This window comes from Salvelinus alpinus, chromosome 7, assembly GCF_045679555.1.
Source record: "Salvelinus alpinus chromosome 7, SLU_Salpinus.1, whole genome shotgun sequence".
In the NCBI taxonomy this organism is placed as follows: domain Eukaryota; kingdom Metazoa; phylum Chordata; class Actinopteri; order Salmoniformes; family Salmonidae; genus Salvelinus; species Salvelinus alpinus.
The window spans coordinates 14,375,764-14,397,763 of NC_092092.1; the positions used below are offsets into that span (position 1 = coordinate 14,375,764).

At 44.0% G+C, this 22,000-nt stretch overlaps 1 protein-coding gene across 3 annotated transcripts in view; it reads left to right on the forward strand.

Annotated features, from left to right (window-relative positions):
* Nucleotides 1-22,000, forward strand: part of LOC139580508 (CSC1-like protein 2) — a 111,451-nt gene that overhangs the window by 56,132 nt on the left and 33,319 nt on the right. For 2 of the 3 annotated variants that reach the window (XM_071409269.1, XM_071409270.1), the window contains 7 exons: nucleotides 2,692-2,743; nucleotides 3,202-3,310; nucleotides 3,649-3,719; nucleotides 14,480-14,560; nucleotides 15,109-15,232; nucleotides 16,367-16,500; nucleotides 16,931-17,068. In XM_071409269.1, coding sequence (XP_071265370.1) covers nucleotides 2,692-2,743; nucleotides 3,202-3,310; nucleotides 3,649-3,719; nucleotides 14,480-14,560; nucleotides 15,109-15,232; nucleotides 16,367-16,500; nucleotides 16,931-17,068 — 709 coding nt within the window. Of the gene's footprint in view, nucleotides 1-2,691; nucleotides 2,744-3,201; nucleotides 3,311-3,478; nucleotides 3,509-3,648; nucleotides 3,720-14,479; nucleotides 14,561-15,108; nucleotides 15,233-16,366; nucleotides 16,501-16,930; nucleotides 17,069-22,000 lie in introns of those variants that run through there. The other variant, XM_071409271.1, reaches the window with a different exon arrangement.

Consider the following 22,000-nt stretch of genomic DNA (forward strand, 5'->3'; position numbering starts at 1 on the left):
GTACATTCCCATTCAATAACCCTCCCATAGAAATATAATGAACTAGAACGTACAGTACATTCCCATTCAATAACCCACCCATAGAAATATAATGAACTAGAACGTACAGTACATTCCCATTCAATAACCCTCCCATAGAAATATAATGAACTAGAATGTACAGTACATTCCCATTCAATAACCCTCCCATAGAAATATAATGAACTAGAATGTACAGTACATTCCCATTCAATAACCCTCCCATAGAAATATAATGAACTAGAATGTACATTCACATTCAATAAATGTACAGTACATTCCCATTCAATAACCCTCCCATAGAAATATAATGAACTAGAACGTACAGTACATTCCCATTCAATAACCCTCCCATAGAAATATAATGAACTAGAATGTACATTCACATTCAATAACCCTCCCATAGAAATATAATGAACTAGAACGTACAGTACATTCCCATTCAATAACCCACCCATAGAAATATAATGAACTAGAACGTACAGTACATTCCCATTCAATAACCCTCCCATAGAAATATAATGAACTAGAACGTACAGTACATTCCCATTCAATAACCCACCCATAGAAATATAATGAACTAGAACGTACAGTACATTCCCATTCAATAACCCTCCCATAGAAATATAATGAACTAGAATGTACAGTACATTCCCATTCAATAACCCTCCCATAGAAATATAATGAACTAGAATGTACAGTACATTCCCATTCAATAACCCTCCCATAGAAATATAATGAACTAGAATGTACATTCACATTCAATAAATGTACAGTACATTCCCATTCAATAACCCTCCCATAGAAATATAATGAACTAGAACGTACAGTACATTCCCATTCAATAACCCTCCCATAGAAATATAATGAACTAGAACGTACAGTACATTCCCATTCAATAACCCTCCCATAGAAATATAATGAACTAGAACGTACAGTACATTCCCATTCAATAACCCTCCCATAGAAATATAATGAACTAGAACGTACAGTACATTCCCATTCAATAACCCTCCCATAGAAATATAATGAACTAGAATGTACAGTACATTCCCATTCAATAACCCTCCCATAGAAATATAATGAACTAGAATGTACATTCACATTCAATAACCCTCCCATAGAAATATAATGAACTAGAACGTACAGTACATTCCCATTCAATAACCCACCCATAGAAATATAATGAACTAGAACGTACAGTACATTCCCATTCAATAACCCTCCCATAGAAATATAATGAACTAGAACGTACAGTACATTCCCATTCAATAACCCACCCATAGAAATATAATGAACTAGAACGTACAGTACATTCCCATTCAATAACCCTCCCATAGAAATATAATGAACTAGAATGTACAGTACATTCCCATTCAATAACCCTCCCATAGAAATATAATGAACTAGAATGTACAGTACATTCCCATTCAATAACCCTCCCATAGAAATATAATGAACTAGAATGTACATTCACATTCAATAAATGTACAGTACATTCCCATTCAATAACCCTCCCATAGAAATATAATGAACTAGAACGTACAGTACATTCCCATTCAATAACCCTCCCATAGAAATATAATGAACTAGAACGTACAGTACATTCCCATTCAATAACCCTCCCATAGAAATATAATGAACTAGAACGTACAGTACATTCCCATTCAATAACCCTCCCATAGAAATATAATGAACTAGAATGTACAGTACATTCCCATTCAATAACCCTCCCATAGAAATATAATGAACTAGAACGTACAGTACATTCCCATTCAATAACCTTCCCATAGAAATATAATGAACTAGAATGTACAGTACATTCCCATTCAATAACCCTCCCATAAAAATATAATGAACTAGAATGTACATTCACATTCAATAAATGTACAGTACATTCCCATTCAATAACCCTCCCATAGAAATATAATGAACTAGAACGTACATTCAATAACCCACCCATAGAAATATAATGAACTAGAATGTACATTCACATTCAATAACCCACCCATAGAAATATAATGAACTAGAACGTACAGTACATTCCCATTCAATAACCCTCCCATAGAAATATAATGAACTAGAACGTACATTCACATTCAATAACCCACCCATAGAAATATAATGAACTAGAACGTACATTCACATTCAATAACCCACCCATAGAAATATAATGAACTAGAACGTACATTAACGTTCAATAACCCTCCCATAGAAATATAATGAACTAGAACGTACGTTAACATTCAATAACCCTCCCATAGAATTATAATGAACTAGAACGTACATTCACATTCAATAACCCACCCATAGAAATATAATGAACTAGAACGTACATTCACATTCAATAACCCTCCCATAGAAATATAATGAACTAGAATGTACAGTACATTCACATTCAATAACCCTCCCATAGAAATATAATGAACTAGAACGTACAGTACATTCCCATTCAATAACCCTCCCATAGAAATATAATGAACTAGAACGTACATTCACATTCAATAACCCTCCCATAGAAATATAATGAACTAGAATGTACAGTACATTCACATTCAATAACCCTCCCATAGAAATATAATGAACTAGAACAGATGCTTCAACAGACATGCGTAATGTCCTGTTATTCTACTGTTTCTACCCTCTAACCTGACCATGTTTGTCCCCACACAGAAAATGATGCCTACAGTTTTGGGCGCACCACTTTAGCCAATCTGGATGCTAAGTGAGTGATTCTAAATTAGGGCTTTATGAAGGTTCCGATTACAGAAGGAATGGTTGGTGTCTGTCTGTCTGCCTGTCTGCCTGTCTGCCTGTCTGTCTGCCTGCCTGCCTGCCTGCCTGCCTGTCTGTCTGACTGTCTGACTAACTGTATCTGTCTGACTGTCTGCCTGACTGTCTGTCTGTCTGACTAACTCTGTCTGTCTGACTCTGTCTGCCTGACTGTCTGTCTCTGTCTGACTGTCTGTCTGTCTGTCTGCCTAACTGTCTGCCTAACTGTCTGCCTGACTGTCTGTCTCTGTCTGACTGTCTGTCTGCCTAACTGTCTGCCTAACTGTCTGACTAACTGTATCTGTCTGACTAACTCTGTCTGCCTGACTCTGCCTGCCTGTCTGTCTGTCTGACTGCCTGTCTGTCTGCCTGTCTGACTGCCTGTCTGTCTGCCTGTCTCCCCCCTCACAGTAACATGCTGCTGTGGCTCCACACCACCTTTGCATTCCTCTACCTGTTGCTGACCGTGTACAGCATGAGACGACACACCTCCAAGATGCACTACAGAGAGGACGATTTGGTGGGTGGTGTGAACACACACACACACACACACACACACACACACACACACACACACACACACACACACCTCCAAGATGCACTACAGAGAGGACGATTTGGTGGGTGGTATGAACACACACACACACACACACACACACACACACACACACACACACACACACACACCTCCAAGATGCACTACAGAGAGGACGATTTGGTGGGTGGTATGAACACACACACACACACACACACACACACTTCACCAATTTCCTAAACATCACTCCACTAAATGTATGCAGGCTGTATACTAGATGTACCAGGTCAACGTATCTTCATTTGTTCTCTCTCTATTTCTAGGTGAAACGCACTTTATTTGTCAACGGGATCTCCAAGTATGCAGAGGAGAAGCACATCAAGCAACACTTTGAGTAAGTGCTGTCTGTTTCCTGTATTTGACAACACTGAGTAAGTGCTGTCTGTTTCCTGTATCTGACAACACTGAGTAAGTGCTGTCTGTTTCCTGTATCTGACAACACTGAGTAAGTGCTGTCTGTTTCCTGTATCTGGCAACACTGAGTAAGTGCTGTCTGTTTCCTGTATCTGGCAACACTGAGTAAGTGCTGTCTGTTTCCTGTATCTGGCAACACTGAGTAAGTGCTGTCTGTTTCCTGTATCTGACAACACTTTGAGTAAGTGCTGTCTGTTTCCTGTATCTGGCAACACTGAGTAAGTGCTGTCTGTTTCCTGTATCTGGCAACACTGAGTAAGTGCTGTCTGTTTCCTGTATCTGACAACAATGATTTCACCTCACAAGTCTCAGAATGGTTTCTCTCAGAATGTAAATATACTAATCCAACAGGGTTACATTAATGTAGTCTCTCTGGGAGTAACAGGGTTACGTTATATTGAAACACATTCCCTAGTCAGTTGGGTAAGGCTTTACTTGTCCTGACCCTACCCCTGGTGTGTGTGTGTGTGTTGGTCCATGAGTCCCAGCCCTATACAGACAATAGAGTCGCTGGGTTCGCGCCCAGGCTGGGCTGGGTTCGCGCCCAGGCTCTGTCGCAGCCGGCCGCAACCGGGAGATCCGTGGGGCGACGCACAATTGGCATAGCGTCGTCCGGGTTAGGGAGGGTTTGGCCGGTAGGGAGGGTTTGGCCGGTAGGGATATCCTTGTCTCAGTATGTAAAAAAATAATTTAAAAAAAATAAAATGTATGCACTCTACTGTAAGTCGCTCTGGATAAGAGCGTCTGCTAAATGACTAAAATGTAAAATGTAAATGTAATAGCAGGCCTATCTGTGTGATTGCTCCTAACAAAAAAGGCCTATGAGCTGAATCATGTGAGTCGTGTGTTAGGCTGTAGGAGGGGCTGGGACACACTGGGAGGACCCGGGTCATGGCTAGATCACCTCCTGCTAGCCAGGCCAAATAGCATTACACTACATCTAATGTTGTTCACCCCCGGCAGACGACCGGCTCTTCCTGTGTTCCAGAAATACCCCTCTCTCCTGGAGCCTCGTCTGTCTCTTCAGATGTAGAGGAGTGAAGACCCACACTTGTGAGACTTCAGCCAGTGAGAGAGAGACTTCAGCCAGTGAGAGAGACTTCAACCAGTGAGAGAGAGAGAGACTTCAACCAGTGAGAGAGAGACTTCAGCCAGTGAGAGAGAGAGAGAGAGACTTCAGCCAGTGAGAGAGAGAGAGAGAGACTTCAGCCAGTGAGAGAGAGAGAGAGACTTCAGCCAGTGAGAGAGAGAGAGACTTCAGCCAGTGAGAGAGAGAGAGACTTCAGCCAGTGAGAGAGAGAGACTTCAGCCAGTGAGAGAGAGAGAGAGACTTCAGCCAGTGAGAGAGAGAGAGACTTCAGCCAGTGAGAGAGAGAGAGAGAGACTTCAGCCAGTGAGAGAGAGAGAGAGACTTCAGCCAGTGAGAGAGAGAGAGAGAGACTTCAGCCAGTGAGAGAGAGAGACGTACAAATTAAGCAGCAACAGCTGAAAAGATGAGCTCCTAAAAATATTGAATTTTACATGGTTTTTAGAGTAAAGTATATCGAAAAAAAGCAAAAGAAAACTGCAAGACTGAATAGGAGACCAAACAAGCAGCAAACAAAGAAGAAAGGCTTTCGAAAAAAGTAAAATTATACCATTTTCTTAGCTAGCTAAGTTGTTTACCTGTTGCTAGGCAGTTGCTAGGGACTCTCCTGAAAGAAGCTAGCTAGCTAACAAGGAGAGAGAGAGAGAGAGAGGTCATGATCAGATGATCAGATGAGCTCCTGCATTTTTCAGCATTTTCTTTAAAAAAGATAGATTTAGAGTTAGTTAAACTTGGATTTTTTGTGGAACTGAGAGAGATACAGCTTCAACTGTATTCAACTGTAACTGACTTGATACAGCTTCAACTAGCACTGACGTGTCAAGTGAGAGGTGTCAAAGACCATTAGCCCAACAATGGCAGGAGAGTCGAATAGTCTACCCCAACTAAATGGAGAGGCCTTAGAAGCTCCCTCCTGCTGTTCAGAGGTAATTAAAATACAGTACCCTGTGAGTGTAAAGAATGATAAGGCAAGAAAAGAGCACAAAATGAAGCTCCTTATGGAAAATCAAGAGACACTTTTTGCTGACTATTACAAAAATGGGAACATCAGCAACCTTATCTTCCACACAAACCATCCCCTGGCATGGCACAGTGCTATATTAGCACACTACCCCTCTGTTAAGAGAGGGGGGGTTAACGAGGGGTGGAAACTCAGGATACTTGACAACGAGGACTCTGAGTCAGCTAACATAAATCTATATAAGTCTGGAACAGTATTGGTACAGGGCAACCCCAAACAGTTTCAGCTGGACTTTCACCTAATCAAAGAATTAGCCCAGCAGGAGAAGCTCTCCCTTGATAAAGATACCCCCACCCCAAGCGGGTCAGACCAGACCTCTTCATCATATAACCCCACAGACGAGCAACCCTCAGCAGACAGTCAACCTCCCAGTACAGAGCACTTCTCCCTCATTGAAATGAAGGATAAATTCACCCAGCTGGAGGTAAGGCAGGTGGAGCTGGAACAGCAGGTGATTACACTCCAGTCAGCACAGACCCAGACAACAGTCCAGCACAACAACCCCTTAACCAGACCAGGAGAGCTGGAGGTGGAGAGAGACATATCTGCACTCTGGACAGTGGTGAGACAACTTCAACAGGAGAAAGAGCAGAAGCAGGAGCAGAACAAAGCACTAGAGGAGAGGATCAGACTGCTGGAGGAGAGGGAGAGGGGGATGGAGGAGAGGATCAGACTGCTGGAGGAGAGGTTGAGGGGGATGGCATGTGACAGAGAACAACCCACTAGGGAGGTGGCCATCCCCACAGAGACGCCAGCAGAACAGCCCACCTCAGCACCGGACAAAAGTCTCGACACCACAGCAGAACAGTCCACACCAGACCCTGACCATAGAGTCAACATCACAGCAGAACAGACTAAAGAAAAAACCCAAGCCCAGCAGCTCTCACCCCCCCTGAGCACCCCCCCTGTCAGCCACCCTGATAGCCCTCCTGACAACCCCCCCACACCCACTGAGAACAAACACAAGACACAGATTGTTCTCCTTATGGACTCAAATGGGAAATATATAGAAGAAAAAAAACTTTTTCCCAAACACAGTGTGTCTAAACTCTGGTGTCCAAACACCCAGTGCGCCCTAGACCTTCTGTCTGAGGACAAACTAGGCTCACCTAGCCACATAATAATACACACAGGCACAAACGACCTGAGAGCAAAGCAGAAAAGGGTGGCCACAGCACTGAAGGGAGTGATTGAAAAAGCTTCTTCTACTTTCCCCAATGCACAAGTGGTTATCTCCACCCTGCTACCACGAAAAGACTTCCACCCTGCTACAATACAGCGGGTAAACGCAAGCATTTCCCGTGACTGTGCCTCAAAACCAAATGTTTTCCTGGCCCACCACTCCACCCTGGACTTGAACAGCCTCTATGACCAGGTCCACCTCTATAAGGCAGCAGTGCCCACCTTTGTCCGGACTCTAAAGGACATCGCTCTCAAACGCAGCCCCAACACTTCACACAGGAGCAACAGATCAATAGACACCCCACCCAGACCAGCGAGACACCCTCCAAGACCTGCAGGACCCCCCCGTGGACCTACACATAGAGGACCCACGCCAAGAGGACTTACATCCAGACCACAGCACCCCCAGACACATCCACACCCCCACCCCAACCAATCAACACCCCCCCACATCAACCATGCCCACACCCCATTTAGGCCCCCTCCAATCAGACCTATGCCACTCCTGCCCACCCCATGCACCCCACCCCCGCAAAGAGGGCATCAACATGGAAGTCACACATACGCCCAGGTAGTGAGCGGGCAAACAGGCCCAACCCCCACTCTTACACTCGCCCAAGCCAACGGCATGTACCAGATGCTCAGCAGGCTCTGCTCACACTTACTGGCCTGAGGCCAAACCACACGGCCAACAACATTGGACACTTTATGGAACAAAAAGCCTTCACTATATCATCCTGGAATATCCAAGGCCTGAGGTCATCTGCCTTTGGCCTAAAGAGCAGGAACACGGACTTCACCAAAGAAATCGGTAATGCAGACATTGTCATCCTGCAAGAAACATGGTATAGCGGAGACGGACCCACTGGTTGCCCTCTAGGTTACAGAGAGCTGGTAGTCCCATCCACCAAACTACCAGGTGTGAAACAGGGAAGGGACTCAGGGGGAATGCTAATTTGGTATAGAGCAGACCTAACTCACTCCATTAAATTAATCAAAACAGGAACATTTTACATTTGGCTAGAAATTCAAAAGGAAATTATCTTAACAGAGAAAAATGTCCTCCTGTGTGCTACCTATATCCCCCCACTAGAATCCCCATACTTTAATAAAGACAGCTTCTCCATCCTGGAGGGGGAAATCAATCATTTCCAGGCCCAGGGACATGTATTAGTCTGTGGCGACCTAAATGCCAGAACTGGACAGGAACCTGACACCCTCAGCACACAGGGGGACAAACACCTGCCTGCAGGTGACAGCATTCCCTCCCCCATATGCCCCCCTAGGCACAACTATGACAACATAACCAACAAAAACGGGTCACAACTCCTGCAGCTCTGTCGCACGCTGGGTATGTACATAGTCAATGGTAGGCTTCGAGGGGACTCCTATGGTAGGTTCACCTATAGCTCATCTCTTGGCAGTAGCACTGTAGACTACTTTATCACTGACCTCAACCCAGAGTCTCTCAGAGCGTTCACAGTCAGCCCACTGACACCCCTATCAGACCACAGCAAAATCACAGTCTACTTGAACAGAGCAATACTCAATCATGAGGCATCAAAGCCAAAGGAACTGAGTAACATTAAGAAATGCTATAGATGGAAGGAATGCAGTTTGGAAACCTACCAAAAAACAATTAGGCAACAGCAAATTCAATCTCTTTTAGACAACTTCCTGGGTAAAATGTTCCACTGCAATAGTGAAGGTGTAAACTTGGCAGTAGAAAATCTTAACAGTATATTTGACCTCTCAGCTTCCCTATCAAATCTAAAAATTTCAAATAGAAAACCGAAGAAAATGAACAACAATGACAAATGGTTTGATAAAGAATGCAAAAATCTAAGAAATAAATTGAGGAACCTGTCCAACCAAAAACATAGAGACCCGGAAAACCTGAGTCTACGCCTTCACTATGGTGAATCACTAAAACAATACAGAAATACACTACGGAAAAAGAAGGAACAGCACGTCAGAAATCAGCTCAATGTAATTGAAGACTCCATAGACTCTAACCAATTCTGGGAAAATTGGAAAACACTAAACAAACAACAACACGAAGAATTATCTATCCAAAATGGAGATGTATGGGTAAACCACTTCTCCAATCTTTTTGGCTCTATAACAAAGAATAAAGAACAAAAACATATACATGATCAAATACAAATCCTAGAATCAACTATTAAAGACTACCAGAACCCACTGGATTCTCCAATTACCTTGAATGAGTTACAGGACAAAATAAAAACCCTCCAACCCAAAAAGGCCTGTGGTGTTGATGGTATCCTTAATGAAATGATCAAATATACAGACAACAAATTCCAATTGGCTATACTAAAACTCTTTAACATCGTCCTTAGCTCTGGCATCTTCCCCAATATTTGGAACCAAGGACTGATCACCACAATCCACAAAAGTGGAGATAAATTTGACCCCAATAACTACCGTGGAATATGCGTCAACAGTAACCTTGGGAAAATACTCTGCATTATCATTAACAGCAGACTCGTACATTTCCTCAATGAAAACAATGTACTGAGCAAATGTCAAATTGGCTTTTTACCAAATTACCGTACAACAGACCATGTATTCACCCTACACACCCTAATTGACAACCAAACAAACCAAAACAAAGGCAAAGTCTTCTCATGCTTTGTTGATTTCAAAAAAGCCTTCGACTCAATTTGGCATGAGGGTCTGCTATACAAATTGATGGAAAGTGGTGTTGGGGGTAAAACATACGACATTATAAAATCCATGTACACAAACAACAAGTGTGCGGTTAAAATTGGCAAAAAACACACACATTTCTTCACACAGGGTCGTGGGGTGAGACAGGGATGCAGCTTAAGCCCCACCCTCTTCAACATATATATCAACGAATTGGCGCGGGCACTAGAACAGTCTGCAGCACCCGGTCTCACCCTACTAGAATCCGAAGTCAAATGTCTACTGTTTTCTGATGATCTGGTGCTTCTGTCACCAACCAAGGAGGGCCTACAGCAGCACCTAGATCTTCTGCACAGATTCTGTCAGACCTGGGCCCTGACAGTAAATCTCAGTAAGACCAAAATAATGGTGTTCCAAAAAAGGTCCAGTCACCAGGACCACAAATTCCATCTAGACACCGTTGCCCTAGAGCACACAAAAAACTATACATACCTCGGCCTAAACATCAGCACCACAGGTAACTTCCACAAAGCTGTAAACGATCTGAGAGACAAGGCAAGAAGGGCCTTCTATGCCATCAAAAGGAACATAAATTTCAACATACCAATTAGGATCTGGCTAAAAATACTTGAATCAGTCATAGAGCCCATTGCCCTTTATGGTTGTGAGGTCTGGGGTCCGCTCACCAACCAAGATTTCACAAAATGGGACAAACACCAAATTGAGACTCTGCATGCAGAATTCTGCAAAAATATCCTCCGTGTACAACGTAGAACACCAAATAATGCATGCAGAGCAGAATTAGGCCGATACCCACTAATTATCAAAATCCAGAAAAGAGCCGTTAAATTCTACAACCACCTAAAAGGAAGCGATTCCCAAACCTTCCATAACAAAGCCATCACCTACAGAGAGATGAACTTGGAGAAGAGTCCCCTAAGCAAGCTGGTCCTAGGGCTCTGTTCACAAACACAAACACACCCCACAGAGCCCCAGGACAACAGCACAATTAGACCCAACCAAATCATGAGAAAACAAAAAGATAATTACTTGACACATTGGAAAGAATTAACAAAAAAACAGAGCAAACTAGAATGCTATTTGGCCCTAAACAGAGAGTACACAGTGGCAGAATACCTGACCACTGTGACTGACCCAAACTTAAGGAAAGCTTTGACTATGTACAGACTCAGTGAGCATAGCCTTGCTATTGAGAAAGGCCGCCGTAGGCAGACATGGCTCTCAAGAGAAGACAGGCTATGTGCACACTGCCCACAAAATGAGGTGGAAACTGAGCTGCACTTCCTAACCTCCTGCCCAATGTATGACCATATTAGAGAGACATATTTCCCTCAGATTACACAGATCCACAAAGAATTCGAAAACAAATCCAATTTTGATAAACTCCCATATCTACTGGGTGAAATTCCACAGTGTGCCATCACAGCAGCAAGATTTGTGACCTGTTGCCACAAGAAAAGGGCAACCAGTGAAGAACAAACACCACTGTAAATACAACCCATATTTATGTTTATTTATTTTAACTTGTGTGCTTTAACCATTTGTACATTGTTACAACACTGCATATATATAATATGACATTTGTAATGTCTTTATTGTTTTGAAACTTCTGTATGTGTAATGTTTACTGTTCATTTTTATTGTTTATTTGACTTTTGTATATTACCTACCTCACTTGCTTTGGCAATGTTAACACATGTTTCCCATGCCAATAAAGCCCCTTGAATTGAATTGAATTGAGAGAGACTTCAGCCAGTGAGAGAGAGAGAGACTTCAGCCAGTGAGAGAGAGAGACTTCAGCCAGTGAGAGAGAGAGACTTCAGCCAGTGAGAGAGAGAGAGACTTCAGCCAGTGAGAGAGAGAGAGAGAGACTTCAGCCAGTGAGAGAGAGAGAGAGAGACTTCAGCCAGGGAGAGAGAGAGACTTCAGCCAGTGAGAGAGAGAGAGACTTCAGCCAGTGAGAGAGAGAGAGACTTCAGCCAGTGAGAGAAAGAGAGAGACTTCAGCCAGTGAGAGAGAGAGAGACTTCAGCCAGTGAGAGAGAGAGAGAGACTTCAGCCAGTGAGAGAGAGAGAGACTTCAGCCAGGGAGAGAGAGAGAGACTTCAGCCAGTGAGAGAGAGAGACTTCAGCCAGTGAGAGAGAGAGAGACTTCAGCCAGTGAGAGAGAGAGAGACTTCAGCCAGTGAGAGAGAGAGAGAGACTTCAGCCAGTGAGAGAGAGAGAGAGACTTCAGCCAGTGAGAGAGAGAGAGACTTCAGCCAGTGAGAGAGAGAGAGACTTCAGCCAGTGAGAGAGAGAGAGACTTCAGCCAGTGAGAGAGAGAGAGAGACTTCAGCCAGTGAGAGAGAGAGAGACTTCAGCCAGTGAGAGAGAGAGAGACTTCAGCCAGTGAGAGAGAGAGAGACTTCAGCCAGTGAGAGAGAGAGAGAGAGACTTCAGCCAGTGAGAGAGAGAGAGAGAGACTTCAGCCAGTGAGAGAGAGAGAGAGACTTCAGCCAGTGAGAGAGAGAGAGACTTCAGCCAGTGAGAGAGAGAGAGACTTCAGCCAGTGAGAGAGAGAGAGAGATACTTCAGCCAGTGAGAGAGAGAGAGACTTCAGCCAGTGAGAGAGAGAGAGAGAGACTTCAGCCAGTGAGAGAGAGAGACTTCAGCCAGTGAGAGAGAGAGAGACTTCAGCCAGTGAGAGAGAGAGAGACTTCAGCCAGTGAGAGAGAGAGAGACTTCAGCCAGTGAGAGAGAGAGAGACTTCAGCCAGAGAGAGAGAGAGAGACTTCAGCCAGTGAGAGAGAGAGAGAGACTTCAGCCAGTGAGAGAGAGAGAGACTTCAGCCAGTGAGAGAGAGAGAGACTTCAGCCAGAGAGAGAGAGAGAGAGACTTCAGCCAGTGAGAGAGAGAGAGACTTCAGCCAGAGAGAGAGAGAGAGACTTCAGCCAGAGAGAGAGAGAGAGAGACTTCAGCCAGTGAGAGAGAGAGAGACTTCAGCCAGAGAGAGAGAGAGAGAGACTTCAGCCAGAGAGAGAGAGAGACTTCAGCCAGTGAGAGAGAGAGAGAGACTTCAGCCAGTGAGAGAGAGAGACTTCAGCCAGTGAGAGAGAGAGAGACTTCAGCCAGAGAGAGAAAGAGAGAGACTTCAGCCAGTGAGAGAGAGAGAGAGACTTCAGCCAGTGAGAGAGAGAGAGAGACTTCAGCCAGTGAGAGAGAGAGAGACTTCAGCCAGTGAGAGAGAGAGACTTCAGCCAGTGAGAGAGAGAGAGACTTCAGCCAGTGAGAGAGAGAGAGAGAGAGACTTCAGCCAGTGAGAGAGAGAGAGACTTCAGCCAGTGAGAGAGAGAGAGAGACTTCAGCCAGTGAGAGAGAGAGAGAGACTTCAGCCAGTGAGAGAGAGAGAGACTTCAGCCAGTGAGAGAGAGAGAGACTTCAGCCAGTGAGAGAGAGAGAGACTTCAGCCAGTGAGAGAGAGAGAGAGACTTCAGCCAGTGAGAGAGAGAGAGACTTCAGCCAGTGAGAGAGAGAGAGACTTCAGCCAGTGAGAGAGAGAGAGAGACTTCAGCCAGTGAGAGAGAGAGACTTCAGCCAGTGAGAGAGAGAGAGAGACTTCAGCCAGTGAGAGAGAGAGAGAGACTTCAGCCAGTGAGAGAGAGAGACAGAGACCCACGTGAGATTTGGCCAGAAGCCTCAGAGAGAGAGAGACCCACGTGTGACATCTTAGGACAGGATACCAATTTAATTGGTACACAATTGATTGTTTTGATGTAATACAATGTCATTGGATTACAGTCCTGTAATAGTGAAGATGATAACATTAGATCACTAGAATAAGGAAGTTACATCATGTCCTCAATTTGAAAGGCTTTGTAATTCTAATCCACTAATCTGTCATCGTGTTGTCGTCCTGTATAGTTAGTGGCTGTGGTCACTGTGACCATAGAAACAGAATGACTAGAACAGACAGTGCCATTCACATTAAAGGGCAACTCCACCACTTTTCAACCTCCTGTCCATTATCTCAGCACCAAACCAGAGTCTATATATGAAACATCATGATTCTGTCCATTATCTCAGCACCAAACCAGAGTCTAAATATGAAACATCATGTTTCTGTCCATTATCTCAGCACCAAACCAGAGTCTATATATGAAACATCATGTTTCTGTCCATTATCTCAGCACCAAACCAGAGTCTATATATGAAAACACATCACTGCCAATCTCATGAAGTGTTTAACTTTTTGCCGATGTCATCAGGTAGACCAAACATAATGAGGTTGTAAAGTGGTGTGGAGTTTAACCTTTAACCTCCTGTGCTGGGTGGCCCTGTGTCCGAATTGAGTGTACTTAATGTGCGTACTGAGGACCCCCCCCCGTTCTAGTCATTCTATTTCTATGTCTGTGATACATGTGTTCCTCAGTCGGTAGAGCATGGTGCTGGGCAAACGTCAAGGGTCGTGGGTTCAATTCCCGCAGGAGCAACCCACACGGGGGGGAAAAAATGATTCACGCGTGACTAAGTTGCTTCGGATAAAAGCGTCTGCTCAATGGCGATTTATATTATAGTACTGAGACATCGGAGAGACTTTAGCCAGCGAGGGGGTTTGAGGGACCTGCTGTAGACTTCTACATACAGATTGCTACGTGTCCATAACTTTAATCTCTTCTGTGTCTCTTCCGTCTTGTCTGTCTCTCTCTCTCTCCGTACAGACAGGCCTATGAAAACTGCTGCGTTCTAGAGGCTCGTATCTGCTACGATGTGGCCAAGCTGATGTCCCTCAACTCAGAAAAGTAAGTCGTTTCTCTGCTTGACTGTGTCACTGTCTGTAGCAATACCACAGGACTCAACTTGGATATAACCCGTATTTTTTTTTTTTTTGCATGGACATTGCCATTGAGGGATTCCACCATTTTAAAGTAGTCAACTTGGTGGGGATTCCTATAGGTTGGGAGCGGTCAGCCAATGATCAGATATCCTTTTTGTTTTTCAAATGGGGTACTATGGTTTGTAAATGGCTTTAAGTTATATCACCGCCATCTAGTGGCCACAATGTATAAATGACACAAGATTTGGTTCAGCACTCCAACACTGCAGGTGGCGCTAAATCACCAATATTTAGATTTACACTTTTTTTTTCAACCAAAGAAAAATACAGAAATGGACTACTTTAAAATGGAGATGGTCTTAACGGCCCGTGCTGTCACAGACGCCATCATGACACAGATTCAAAGATGAGACCTCTTTGAGCAACGCTCATTTGTCCAATGAGCTGTGTATCTGGTCATGTGATGTGATCATGCGTGCTGTCATGTGACATGGTCATGTGTTCTGTAAACAGGAAGAAGACCGCGCGTAGCAAGAAGTTCTTTACAGACCTGCAGTCCAAGGAGCACATCCCTACCATGATCAACCCCAAACCCTGTGGCCACCTCTGCTGCTGTATCATCAAGGGCTGTGAGCAGGTAAGACCTACCCCTCTGCTGCTGTATTGAGGGCTGTGAGCAGGTGGGACAAGCCCTGAATCTCAAATTATACCAGAGACATACCCCCTAGATCTGAGAGTCTATGATATGTGTCCAACCCCTAGCCCATAACCCAGAGGGCTAGGTGTCCAACCCCTAGCCCATAACCCAGAGGGCTAGGCTAGGTGTCCAACCCCTAGCCCATAACCCAGAGGGCTAGGCTAGGTGTCCAACCCCTAGCCCATAACCCAGAGGGCTAGGTGTCCAACCCCTAGCCCATAACCCAGAGGGCTAGGCTAGGTGTCCAACCCCTAGCCCATAACCCAGAGGGCTAGGCTAGGTGTCCAACCCCTAGCCCATAACCCAGAGGGCTGGGTGTCCAACCCCTAGCCCATAACCCAGAGGGCTGGGTGTCCAACCCCTAGCCCATAACCCAGAGGTCTAGGCTAGGTGTCCAACCCCTAGCCCATAACCCAGAGGGTTAGGCTAGGTGTCCAACCTCTAGCCTAGGAGGCAGTGAGTTACTACACCAAGCTGGAAGTCCCCTAACTAACCATCTCTATTCTACAGGAGGAGGCAGTGAGTTACTACACCAAGCTGGAAGTCCCCTAACTAACCATCTCTATTCTACAGGAGGAGGCAGTGAGTTACTACACCAAGCTGGAAGTCCCCTAACTAACCATCTCTATTCTACAGGAGGAGGCAGTGAGTTACTACACCAAGCTGGAGGCCCCCTAACTAACCATCTCTATTCTACAGGAGGAGGCAGTGAGTTACTACACCAAGCTGGAAGTCCCCTAACTAACCATCTCTATCCTACAGGAGGAGGCAGTGAGTTACTACACCAAGCTGGAAGTCCCCTAACTAACCATCTCTATCCTACAGGAGGAGGCAGTGAGTTACTACACCAAGCTGGAAGTCCCCTAACTAACCATCTCTATCCTACAGGAGGAGGCAGTGAGTTACTACACCAAGCTGGAGGCCCCCTAACTAACCATCTCTATTCTACAGGAGGAGGCAGTGAGTTACTACACCAAGCTGGAAGTCCCCTAACTAACCATCTCTATCCTACAGGAGGCAGTGAGTTACTACACCAAGCTGGAAGTCCCCTAACTAACCATCTCTATTCTACAGGAGGAGGCAGTGAGTTACTACACCAAGCTGGAGTCCAAGCTGAAGGAGGAGTACAGGAAGGAGAAAGAGAAGGTCAACAGTAAACCACTGGGAATGGCCTTCGTTACCTTCCAGAACGAAGCCATGACCGCCATGTAAGAGAGAGTGTGTTTGTGTCCGTGGGAGAGTGAGACAGTATGTTAGTGGGAATGGTAGCGTTAGTGGGAATGGTAGCGTTAGTGGGAATGGTAGCGTTAGTGGGAATGGTTGCGTTAGTGGGAATGGTAGCGTTAGTGGGAATGGTTGCGTTAGTGGGAATGGTTGCGTTAGTGGGAATGGTTGCGTTAGTGGGAATGGTAGCGTCAGTGGGAATGGTAGCGTCAGTGGGAATGTTAGCGTCAGTGGGAATGGTAGCGTCAGTGGGAATGGTAGCGTTTTTGTAGTCTCTAATTCCCATTCTTCCAAGTCTCGTTCATCACTCTGATATTCGAATGAATGTGAGAAAGCTGGAAATCAAGGTTTGTCATTTTTTGTGCGTTTGGTAACCATAAATCAAGTCGTCTTCCTAAATGTTTCCCTGTTCAGTATCCTGAAGGATTACAATGCGTGTAAGTGTCAGGGCTGCCACTGTCAGAGGGAACCCAAGTCTTCCTCCTTCAGCCAGCACCTTCACACGTACTCCTGGACGGTCGGCTACGCACCAGACCCACAGAACGTCTACTGGTGAGAATTAACACACACGCAGAGGATGGGATCCTACCAAATCATTTGGGTTCCTGGATCCTCTCACAGCATTTTCAAGACTGCGTTGAGACAATGACTTATCAATGATCCAAGCCCAGCTCAGTTAATCCCTACCATTGTGACAATGAGTCGTCATAAATCTGCACCAAATGTACATTATCCCAGCGGCGCTGGAAGACACAATGCAAGTAACTTAATTTATGTCCCTCTAACGGCCCTGAATGCCTCTGCTGATCCTACAGCTATTGTCTGCAGTAATCATGAGCCTCTGAACTAGAGTTATACTGTTAGCACTGAGGTGGTGTGTCCTAGTAGGAAGACAACTGTGTGCAGCTCACCCGGCACTAACATAAACAACATGAGCATGTCTACCAATGAAAACAAGCAAGCATCCCAGAAAAGTGCTAGAAATGGCCCACGTTAATATATGTAGCTTAAACAAGGTTCATGAAATCATATATTATAATATACATGGTTATAACATCTACCGAAAATGCAGAAATACCAAAGGTGGAGGTGTTGAAGATGGGTCGTGGTCTTCCAGCATGACAACGACCCGAAACACACAGAATAATTGTTCTCCCCACTGTACATGGTTATAACATCTACAGAAAATACAGAAATGCCAATGGTGGAGGTGTTGCTGTTTATATTCAGAACCACATTCCTGTAAAGATTAGAGACGATCTCATGGTAAATACTGTTGAAGTAATATGGCTACAGGTTCATCTGCCTCACCTAAAGCCCATTCTGGTGGGAAGCTGCTATAGACCACCAAGTGCTAACAGTCAGTATCTGGATAATATGTGTGAAATGCTTGATAATGTATGTGATATCAACAGAGATGTATATTTTCTTGGAGATTTAAATATTCATCATGTTGCTACTCAAGAGAAAGCTTCAAACTGTAACCAGTGCCTGCAACCTGGTTCAGGCTATCAGTCAACCTACCAGGGTAGTTACAAACAGCACAGGAATGAAATCATCAACATGTATTGATCACATCTTTACTAATGCTGCAGAAATGTGCTTGAAAGCAGCATCCAGATCCATCAGATGTATTGATCACAATATAGTAGCCATATCTAGGAAAACCAATGTTCCAAAGACTGGGCCTAATATAGTGTATAAGAGGTCATACAATACGTTTTGTAGTGATTCCTATGTTGTTGATGTAAATAATATTTGTTGGTCCATGGTGTGTAATGAGGAGTAACCAGACGCTGCACTTCACACATTTATGAAATTGCTTATTCCAGTTACTAATAAACACCCATTAAGAAAATGACTGTAAAAACTGTTAAATCCCCGTGGATTGATGAGGAATTTAACAATTGTGTGGTTGAGGGATGAGGCAAAAAGGAATGGCAAATAAGTCTGGCTGCACAACCGATTGGCCGATTGGCAAATTGAGAAATCATGTGACTAAACTGAATAAATAGAAGGAGAAACTAAACTATGAAACTAAGATAAATGATAAAAGAATGGTAGTAAAAAAGTTTTGGAGCTCCTTCAATTACATTTTGGGCAAAAAGGCAAACTCAGCTCCATCATTCATTGAATCGGATTGCTCATTAATCACAAAGCCCTCTGATATTGCAAACTACTTAAATAATTTTGTTAATTGGCAAGATTAGCGAAGTTAGGCATCACATGCTAGCAACAAACGCTGACACTACACATCCAAGTATATCTGACCAAATTATGAAAGACAAGCGTTGTAATTTTGAATTCTGTAAAGTGAGTGTAGAAGAGGTTGTCTATCAACAATGACAAGCTGCCGGGGTCTGACAATCTGGATGGAAAATGACTGAGGATAATTGCACACGATATTGCCACTCCCATTTGCCAATTTAAGCCTACTAGAGAGTGTGTGCCCTAAGGCCTGGAGGGAAGCTAAAGTCATTCCGCTACCTAAGAATAGTAAAGCCCCTTTGGTCGGCTATTTGAGCCAGTAAATCAGCCTGTTACCAACCCTTAGTAAACTTTTTGAAAAAAATGGTGTTTGACCAGATAGGGTTATTTTAGAGTAAACAAATTGACAACAGACTTTCAGCACGCTTATAGGGAAGGACATTCAACAAGCACAGCACTTACACAAACGACTGATGATTGGCTGGGAGAAATTTATGATAGAAATATTTCCGTGCCTACTTTATTAGACTTCAGTGTGGCTTTAGACATTATCGCTTATAGTCTGCTGCTGGAAAAACGTATGTGTTATGGCTTCACATCCCCCTGCTATATTGTGGATAAAGAGTTACCCGTCTAACAGAACACAGAGGGTGTTCTTTAATGGAAGCCTCTCCAACATAATCCAGGTAGAATCAGGAATTCCCCAGGGAAGCTGTCTAGGCCCCTTACTTTTTTCAATCTTTACTTATGCCATTGGCTTTGAGTAAAGCCAGTGTGTCTATGTATGCAGATGACTCAACACTATACAAGTCAGCTACTACAGTGAGTGAAATCACTGAAACACTTAAAGAGCTGCAGTTAGTTTCATAATGGGTGGCAAGGAATAAGTTAGTCCTGAATATTTCAAAAACAAAAAAGTATTTGGTACAAATCATTCACGAAAACCTAATCTAAATATTGTAATGAATAATGTGGAAATTGAGCAAGTTGAGGTGACTAAACTGCTTGGAGTAACCCTGGATTGTAAACTATCATGGTCAAAACATATTGATACAACAGTAGCTAAGAAGGGGAGAAGTCTGTCCATAATAAAGCGCTGCTCTACCTTCTTAACAACACTATCAACAAGGCAGATCCTACAGGCCCTGGTTTTGTTGCACGTGGACTACTGTTCAGTCGTGTGGTCAGGTGCCACAGAGGGACTTAGGAAAATTGCAATTGGCTCAGAACAGGGCAGCACGGCTGTGTTCCGTGACTGGAACTGATGCACGCAGTAAAATTGGATTTAAAAAAACAGATAAAAATACACTCTATTGAACACCGGGGACTGTGAAGAGACACAAACACAGGCACAGACACATTCATACACACACACACACACACACACACACACACACACACACATAAACACACACACGATAACATACACACTATAGACACACGTACACATGGATTTTGTATTGTAGGTTAGTGGTGGAGTGGCCTGTATTGTAATGTTTTTATAATTCTATAACTGCCTTCATTTTGCTTGACCCCAGGAAGAGTAGCTGCTGCCTTGACAGGAACTAATGGGGATCCATAATAAACCCCAGGAAGAGTAGCTGCTGCCTTGGCAGGAACTAATGGGGATCCATAATAAACCCCAGGAAGAGTAGCTGCTGCCTTGGCAGGAACTAATGGGGATCCATAATAAACCCCAGAAAGAGTAGCTGCCGCCTTGGCAGGAACTAATGGGGATCCATAATAAACCCCAGGAAGAGTAGCTGCTGCCTTGGCAGGAACTAATGAGGATCCACAACAAATACAGATCACAGCACAGATTAATGTACTCAGTTTCCTCTCTGGGGAGTTCAGTGTGTTAAGATGTCACCACCAGACTGTGGAGTGTGTTATGATGTCACCACCAGAATGTGGAGTGTGTTATGATGTCGCCACCAGAATGTGGAGTGTGTCATGATGTCACCACCAGAATGTGGAGTGTGTCATGTCACCACCAGAATGTGGAGTGTGTTATGATGTCACCACCAGAATGTGGAGTGTGTCATGATGTCACCACCAGAATGTGGAGTGTCATGATGTCACCACCAGAATGTGGAGTGTGTCATGATGTCACCACCAGAATGTGGAGTGTGTCATGATGTCACCACCAGAATGTGGAGTGTGTCATGATGTCACCACCAGAATGTGGAGTGTGTCATGATGTCACCACCAGAATGTGGAGTGTGTCATGATGTCACCACCAGAATGTGGAGTGTGTCATGATGTCACCACCAGAATGTGGAGTGTGTCATGATGTCACCACCAGAATGTGGAGTGTGTCATGATGTCACCACCAGAATGTGGAGTGTGTCATGATGTCACCACCAGAATGTGGAGTGTGTTATGATGTCACCACCAGAATGTGGAGTGTGTTATGATGTCACCACCAGAATTATGGAGTGTGTTATGATGTCACCACCAGACAGTGGAGTGTGTTATGACGTCACCACCAGACATCCAGACTGTGTTCTGGTTGGAACAGCAGTTATCTTAACTCAGGGAGTGTGTCAGGATGACATCACCTATACCAGATGTTAATAGTGTACCTGTGGGAATCTATTTGACTTTGATACATGTAGAGAATCACCTCTAAGTATCTAAGAGCTTGGGGTAATTCCATTTCCATCCACTTTAGAGAAACCGTCTCTGTCCCCCCTCCTAGAGGATTATCCATCTGCTGAGTGCCAGTATCAAATTACCTCACCGCTGAGGCGGTACGTATCTGGCACCATCACTAGGTGTCAGGCTCAGTCCTGTATATATGTGAAGTATTGTTGGGCGATATATCCAATTTAATATGATTTTCCAAAGGCCTTTATTGCAAGAATTGTTTTTTGTTTTTTTCTGAGCTTTTATGTCCGCTTGTTCTCATGTTGTCTTTTGGTTTCGTCTCCTTTGCTCCTTCTGTGCCGTGTCCACCTTCCCATTTACACCACAGATCTGTTTATCACAGTGCATTCGGAAAGTATTCAGACCTTTGACTTTTTCAACATTTTGTTACATTACAGCCTTATTCTAAAATATATTAAATTAAAACAATTCCTCATCAATCTACACACAATATCCCATAATGTCAAAGTGAAAACAGGTTTTTAGACATTTTTGCAAATGTATACAAACATTACATACAGAAATATATTATTTACATAAATATTCAGGCCCTTTGCTATGAGACTCAAAATTGAGCTCAGGTGCATCCTGTTTCCATTGATCATCCTTGAGATGTTTCTACAACTT